The 8,102-nt window shown below is 43.2% G+C and overlaps 1 protein-coding gene and 1 long non-coding RNA gene across 4 annotated transcripts in view; one reads left to right on the forward strand and one right to left on the reverse strand.

The window, feature by feature from the left end:
* Positions 1 to 1,306, reverse strand: part of Pigh (phosphatidylinositol glycan anchor biosynthesis class H) — a 13,384-nt gene extending 12,078 nt beyond the window's left edge. The window contains exon 1 of the mRNA XM_010645338.1: positions 1,081 to 1,306. Within this exon, the coding sequence (XP_010643640.1) occupies positions 1,081 to 1,260 (180 nt within the window). The 5' untranslated portion in view covers positions 1,261 to 1,306. The remainder of the gene's footprint in view (positions 1 to 1,080) is intronic.
* A 14-nt stretch (positions 1,307 to 1,320) lies between these two features.
* LOC104877044 lies at positions 1,321 to 4,794 on the forward strand. 3 transcript variants are annotated; one of them, XR_784493.3, is made up of 4 exons: positions 1,321 to 1,868; positions 2,084 to 2,157; positions 3,568 to 3,643; positions 4,624 to 4,794. It is a non-coding gene; the product is annotated as an uncharacterized LOC104877044 (long non-coding RNA). The 3 variants fall into 3 exon arrangements; XR_784494.3 differs by having other exon boundaries at positions 1,321 to 1,824; XR_004518372.1 differs by having other exon boundaries at positions 1,321 to 2,157.
* Positions 4,795 to 8,102: the final 3,308 nt, after the last annotated feature.

Consider the following 8,102-nt stretch of genomic DNA (forward strand, 5'->3'; position numbering starts at 1 on the left):
TTTTTTTTTTTTTTTTTTTTTTTGGTGGAAACAGGGATCGAAGTCAAGACTGTACTTGCAAAGCTGGTGTGGAACCACTGAGCTAAATCCCCAGCCCTGGAATAATATATTATTTAAGTACACTATTTAAGAAATTAGAACTCAGACTGGGGATTTAGCTCAGTGGTTCGGTCGCCTGCCTCACAAACACAAGGACCTGGGTTCAATCCCCGGTACCAAAAAAAAGAAATTAGAACTCATCCTGAAAAGGACAATTTAGATGATTCCTTTTGAGAACAGTCACAAAGTTACTGCATTTGACCCTCATAATAACTCTGAAGTAAACTTTTTTCCTTTATTTTCTTCCTTTCTTTATTCATTTTGAGACAGGAGCTCCCTATGTAATCCAGGCTGGCCTTGAACTCACTATTTAGTCCAGGCTGACCTCGAACAGGCTGCCATCCTCCTACCTCTACCTCCAGAGTGCTGGGATTACAGGTGTGAGCCACCACGCCAGCCTTTCTGAAGCACATATTAATTCTATTTTAGAGATGTGAAATCTAAGGCTCAGACAAAATTGGAATGAGGCTGGAAACAGCATAGAAACCACTCACGTCTGAAATTTCGTGATTCTTTAGAAAGCACTCTTGAAATTGAGGAAGGGATTGGGAGAAGGGAGGATTAAAGTGCCTTGAGAACTACAGGTTAGGAAGAATGCAACACTACAGCTGCACGCAAACTCCTCCTCGTGGACAGGCAAACAGTCTGTGGAAGGCTACGCAGGACACATGTCAGCTTTAACACTTGCAGAGCGGAGTGACGGACTCAACACCTGTCTGAACTCGTGGGATTAAAGAGCTGTGCACATGTGCAGAGCACGTGGAAGTGAAGCCTTTAGGCTGTGCAACAACAGATGTCAGCGGGGCGGATCCACAGAGCCCCGGGCTTAGTGAAAACAACGGTCCAGCACAGTGGTCCCCGGAACCAGGGAATCCCTGCCTCGGATCCCACGACTGCGGGGTCCGACGCGAGGTCTGGGCTCCACCTTCCCACCGCCGAGCCGTCGCCCCCGAGCTCGGGCAGGGCCGTGCCCGCCGTTACCTCGCACAGAGTGAAGAGTCCGTAGGCCGCCAGCCACACTGTGCAGGTGACAGCGGTGAGCAAGCGCAACGACAGCCGAGGGCAGCTGACGCAGAACTCCCGGCAGAACGGCGAGTAGTAGCGGAGCTGCAGAGCCAGACGGCCGCCGCAGATGTCCGAGAAACTCCTCTCCTCTTCCATGGCCGCCTGGCCCCAACCCAGGCGCGCCGCTCTAGCCCAGCCGGGGACAGAAAAGAACCGAGCGTGGGGCTTGGGCGATTTGGTGCTGTGGTTCTCAGCTCAGACCTTGTTTCCAGTTGTCTCTCTCCAAGGATTCCTAGGGAGCCAACACTTGCGGACTGATGAAAATTGTTGTTAACGTGCTTTCACTGTACAGACTGATTTCTGTTCCTAAACCAGATGAGCGCCAAGGAGATGGTCCACTAGGGTTCGTTCATTCCACTCCATTCCTGTGCAAGCAGTTTTAAATGCCTAGGATATTGACAAGGTCTCTGTCTCAAGTACTTTTTTTTCCCTAGTAGGACAAACGATCTCTAAACAATTTAAGATGGTGTTGGCAATAACGCACTGACCAGTAGGGATGGACTGGGACTTCCCGAGGCAGCCAGAAAAGGTCTCTGAAGTCCTCGGACGAGGTGCCACACTGGGGCGCACTGGAGAAGAACTTTGCCAGAAAGAAGGACCAAGAAAAACTCTGAGGCTGGAATGAATTTGCGTAGTTGAAGGAGGCCGAATGCCGAAGAGGTTGGAGCGTGGGTTAGCGTCTTGAGTTGGGGAGGCAGATAATGGTGAGATTGCAGGAGGTTCTCGTAGGTTCCTGCTAAAGAGTTTGGGTTTCATTGCCTGGGAATGCCCTCTCCCAGTCTACTGCCTGCAGCGTGTGTAGGCAGACAAGTCCTGGCTGTGAGTTACGAAGGCAAGAGGGGAGGTGCAGAAGGTCTGGACAACAAAATTACTAAACCCACGAGTAATAAGTGTCCTGCGGGTTCCCTTCTTACCTCAGATGCGGCCCAAAAGTGGTTGTGTGGCCTGGTGAAACAGTTGGAGTCCTTGAGCCCTGAGAAGCAGCAGCAGCAGGTATTAAAGAGATTATTGCTTTGTGTATAAAGATAAATGGTGTAGGGGCTGGGGATTTAGCTCAGTGGTTGGGTGGCCTGCCTTGTAAGCGCTAGGACCTGAGTTCGATCCCCAGTACCAAAAAAAAAAAAAAAAGATAAATGGTGTAAAGATCAAGTCTCGGAGATGAAAATCAGGCACGATTTCTTCACCTTCATATATTTATATTCTCTATCTGCCTTCTCCCTTTCCCTCCCTCCCTGAAATTTTTCCTTCCAGCATTCTTTCATTTTTCCAATTTAATTTCTGTACCCTGAATCTAAGTAATACATCGCTCTTATTAAATGTCTTTTATAATGTAGCCGGGCGTGGTGGCACACTCCTGTAATCCCAGCACTCGGGAGGCTGAGGCAGGAGAATCGCTGTGAGTTGTCTCACTACAGGTGCAGCAACCTTTCTGCCCCAGCCTCCCAAGTACTGGAATTACAGATGTGCCTCACCAAGCTTGCCTTAGTCTTGGCATTCTTAACTTTAGCTCCCTGGAGAGAATTGGGGTTTTGTCTTCAGTCTCATAAACTTCTTATTGAAATGTGACATTTGCTTTGATTATGAATGTAGGCAACAAACCAATTAGTATTAACAGTACTTAGGGTTTTTGTTACTGATTACAAATATTTTCATCCCATAATAATCATTATAGTTATCAAAATGTGATGTCCATTCATTGCCACTTCAAAACTGCAGAAATTACTAGAGGTACTACTAGATCTTGTTATTTAGTGAGTCAGTAAAGAGACATATTACTATAACATTTTCAAAATATTTTGATAAATATATTTTAATTCAGTTTGTTTTCTTTGAAATGCTGTGCATTTTATTCATGCATTATTATTAAACATTATTGTGACAAACAGTCCCTTAGCTTCACCAGTCTTGCAGAGGGTTTGTGGCACAAAAGATTCTAAAAAAGGGTAAGAAATTTCACAAGTAGCTGGCTTTGTTGTAACCCCAGCTATTGAGGAGGCTAAGATAAGACAATTGAAAGTTGGAGGCAACTTATCAAGACCCTGTCTCAAATTTTAAAAATAATTATTAGGAGTAATGTGGTAGTGTACACTGTTCTGTTCTGTCAGATCACAGCATTATCTTACTTCTTATGGAGTTTGGTGCTTCAGTAGAAGGTGAAAACGTGTATGTGCCATTTACCTTGATGCCAGATGAGATGTTGAGTGACCAGTTCTCTTGACCATGACCTTGTAAAAACAGCAAGGAGTGATTCTTTCACTCTCAGCAATGGACTTCAAAGTGCTTTCAAGCCTGAGAAGTCAAGTTCCATGTGGATAGCATTGGACAAGAAAGTGTAGCTGGTAGAAAGGCCTTACATTGAGCACTAGACAGGTTCCTTCAAGGAGATTGTGTATGTTTTCACAGGGTCATTCGAAGAATCTCAGCTAATTTCCCAGTGAATTCAGTTGCAGATAAGGATGGGAGAGGAATATTTGTCAAGGTAGGCAAACTGCTATAACAAAAGAAGTTCACAGTTTCAGTGGCTTACAAGATAAACGTTATATTGTCTGCCCACAGTTTCATATGTGTACTCCTGGTCGGATGACTCATAAATTTTGTCAAGTGGTGATTCAGGGACCCAAGTTCCTTCCATTTAGTGGCTTCATGGATCCCTGGGGCCTCCTCCTGGTCCTCGCCATTGAGTCCTCTGCATCTGGTCAACAGATGAGGGGCAAGCATGAAGGATTTACCTGTGGAAGGGTTTATGGCCAAACTATCCATATTCCACTGACCACTGCTCATCTAACGTAACAAAAGGCTGGGAATTGTGGTCTGTCAAAGTGCCTACTATATCCCTGAACCTATGGTAGATGCTAGAGATACAGTGGGGAGTATATTAGGGTTATCTAGCTGGTATAAAAACCAATCTCCCAATTTCTGTGATTTAACATAAGTTTATTTCTGGTTCACATGAAAGCCCAGTACAGGTATTTTTGCTAGATAGACACTATTTCTTCACACGGTGTTCCAGGGATCCAGAGCCATCCTTAGATACTGGTTCTCAACTTTAGCTACTCATTCAAATCTCCTAAAGAATGAAAAATACAGCCGGGCATGGTAGTGCATGCCTGTAATCCCAGCCCTTTGGAGGCTGAGGCAGGAGGATCGCTGTGAGTTCAAGACCAACCTGGGCTACATAGTGAGTTCCAGGTCAGGCTCAACTACATAGTGAGACCCTGTCTCAAAACAAAACAAAACAAAACAAAACAAAAAAACCCAAAAAGAATGAAAAATAGTTAGACCTACTTCCAGAAATTTAGTTGGCCTGTGGTACAACAGAGGTGCCAGAATATTTAAAGTTCTGGGATGATTCTAATAGTCAAGATTGAGAACCACTGCTTCTGTGCCCAAGAAGGAAAAGTACAAAGAAAGAATAGTAAAAGTGCATCTGCTTTTTTTCTTTTTCTTTTCTTTTGACAGTTTCTTGCTATATTGCCCAGGTTGGCCTTGAACTCCTGCTCAAGTGATTATCCTGCTGCAACCTTATGAGTAGCTGAGATTACAAACACAGCAATGCTGGGCTACATCTGCTTTTTAACTGTTGTGGTCGGAAAGTGACACATGTATAAAAAAAAAGTGCTCACTGCCACCGCCACCACTGAGATTATATGAACTGTAGATTCTTGGGTCTCATCTCAGACCTACATTAATTTAAAATTTGTATTTTTTTTTTTTTTTTTTTTTTTTTTTGGTACTGGGGATCAAACTTGGGTCCTTGTACCTGCAAGGCAGGCGCCAGAACCACTGAGATAAATCCCCAGCCCCAGAATCTGAATTTTAACAAGATCTTCAGGTGATTTCTTTGGAAATGAAAATTTGAGAAGCACTGAAATATATAACTCAATATCAGATTCTCTACCCTGACTGCATGTTGAAATCACCTGAAGTGTTCTGTATTATTTTTAAAAAAGGTTTCACATGTTTATTGTTTGTTTGTTTGTTTTGGTACCAGGGATCAAACTCAGGACCTTGTGCTTGCAAGGCAGGTGCAATGCCACTGAGCTAAATCCCCAGCCCTGCATGTTTATTGTTGACTCATTAGTGTTGACCACAGAAAAAGAAAGATCAAGATTGCCGATTAAACATGTTCAACTATATGGCGAGTGTTTTTGTTTTTTAGCTTAATATAATGAGATGATTTAGACTTTGAAACAGCGTGTCATCTTGTAGCCTCCATATGTTGCAGCTCATTCATAATTCCTTTTAGTTCTAGCTTGGTCCTCCTCCAGTGTGTCCTTGTCTTAGTTACTTTTCTCATTGCTGGGACAAAACACCTGACACCCACAAGTTAAAGGAGGAAAAGTTTATTTTTATCTCACAGTTTATAGAGGTTTTAGTCCATAGTCAGCTGTCTCCAAGGCAGGGCAGCATGGCAGAGGGGAAGCAGTCCACAGCAGGCAGGCAGGCAGGCAGGAGCCAGAAAGCAGTGAGCTTCCCTTTCCCTTGTATCCCATCTAGGCTATAAGCCTATTGGATGATGCCACACACACACAGGATGGGCCTTCACATTATCCATACCCAGAACTATGCTAAACCGATCAGTTGACTAATCCATTTATCATACCCTTAATCCAGTACTACATATCCACGATCTAGCCACACTCAAAAGCCCCACCTGGAAAAGCATGAGGCTTTGGGGACATTTTAGAGTTTTATGTGCTTTTATTATCAGTTTTCATCCAAATCCATTGAGGAATGCGATCATTTTGCCTTTGTTTCTTGGCTAGGAATCAATTGCTTGATTCTGACAATCAGATCTGACAATCTGAAAAGAAGGGTCAGAATGGGAGGCAAGGGCATGCACCACAGTGGTAGGCAAAACAGAAGGGCCTGCAGAGCTTTACAAACTTGTGTCTGGGTCCTTCCCTTGTTATTAAATCAGAATGAGAGGATCGTGAATATATATTTTTTAAAACCCTCAAGTTCTGTTGTTTTTAAGGCAGGGTCCTGCCATATAATTAGGATGGTGTTGAACTCAAGATCCATGGTAGAAGTGGCAAGGCAGCTCTTTAGGCTTTTTTTTTTTTTTTAAATAAGAATATTGAGTAGGAAAAAAGTTTGTTTCTCCAAAGTTTCCTTACAACATGTCTGTGACCAAATGTATGTGACTACCCCGACAAGCAATGCAGTAGAGTAATACCTTGGTTCATGAAGGCTTCTATTTAGAAGTTCCTGAACAGAAGTATTTGGTAAAATTTTTCTTCCCTTTGTGAACTCCTTATCAGGTGACAAACATGACCATGGCCATCTTCCCTGCACAAATACGAATGTGGCCATATTCCCCAGAATTGTGGAAGGAATTAAGTTCATGAACCAAGGCACCACTGTAATTTTTGTTTGTTTTGTTTTACTAAGACAGGATCTTGCCATGTAGTTCAGGCTGGCATTGAACTCACTATGTAGCCCAGGCTGGTCTTGAACTCATGGCGATCCTCCTGAATGCTGAGATACAGGCGTGTACCACCACACCTGGCTAAGTAATGCAGCTCTGACAATACCTGGAAGTAATGTCAGGTCCCACAGGCTGAGAACTCAGTCCTACAGGTTACCCCACCACCACTTAAGATACCAGCTGCAAGTCTGGACTTCTGGACCTTCTGATTGACCACTATAAATTAAGGTTTCCTCAACCCCTTGCTCAAGTTTGACTGATTTGTTAGAGTGGCTCACAGAATTCAGGGAGACATTTTACTTATGTTTACTCATTTAATACAGAGCATATTTTAAAGGACATTGTCAACAACAACAAAAAATCATAAGGAAAGAACTCAAAACAAAAAGGGAGGTTTTATTTCACAATACAAACAGTGTTGGCACATGCCTGTGATTTTTTTTTTTTTTTTTTTTTTTTTTTATGGTACAGGGATTGAACTTGGTTCCTTGTGCTTGCAAAGCAAGCGGCAGAATTACTGAGCTAAATCCCTGGCCACATGCCTATAATTCTAGCACTCTGCGTGGCTAAGGCAGGAGAAGTACAAGTTCTAGCAATTTAATGATTTAGCAAGATCCTGCCTCAAAATAAATAAAATTCAATAAAGTCTGGGGATATAGCTCAGTGAAAAAGCCCTTGGTTCTGGGTTCAATCTCTAGTGTTGCTGGGTGTGGTGGCACACGCCTTCAATCCCAGTACTTTAGGAGGCTGAAATAGGAGGATCCACAAGTTCAATGCCAGCTACATAGTGAGTTCAGCCAGCCTGAAGTACATAGTGAGACCTTGTCTCAGAAAACAAAACAAAAACTCCAGTTAAAGGGGTGGCAGTTTGCAAATCAGAGAGAAGCCTTCAGTACAAAACTCTACTAAGGAGAGATCCTGGCTTATACAATATTCCTACCTGGTTCTCACTCTGGTCTCCTATACAAATGAGTGATATAAGCCAAGAAGTACTCGGTCCTGATTGGTTGATATTTACATTTGACTTCAGGGCCGAAGGTAGTAGAGCGAGTGGTAGAGCATTTGCCTAGCATGCAAGGCCCTGAGTTTGATCTTCAGCATTACAAAAAAAAGGAAAATATAAAAAGTATAAATTTGACTGTAGGTGGCAAAGGTATTTCTTGAAGGCTGTTTATCTTGGCAGTTGAAACAGGAACATGCCTGAGCAAGGGCCACAAAGTTCAATTTATGGTTCTTCCAAGAACAGAGTACATGTGTGACAGCTAGTTGGCAAATGACTATCAGCCTCTATAGGCTTAGTCACTTGGACCCTTTTTCTTCCAGAAGTGTACCAAGTGATACTTGGACATAGAGAGTTCTGCTTAATATCTTATGTGTCCGCAGTTCCCAGGTTTTTGGCTACCTGTGATGACACGCTAACACCTGTGTCTCTTGGAGGGCAGGGATCAAAGAGCTTGATCACAAAGCTAAACAAAAACAAAAATTATTCAGTATCTTTGGGTAAGGA

This window comes from Fukomys damarensis, unplaced genomic scaffold (assembly GCF_012274545.1).
Source record: "Fukomys damarensis isolate Sample0158 unplaced genomic scaffold, DMR_v1.0_HiC HiC_scaffold_21, whole genome shotgun sequence".
Taxonomy (NCBI): Eukaryota; Metazoa; Chordata; class Mammalia; order Rodentia; family Bathyergidae; genus Fukomys; species Fukomys damarensis.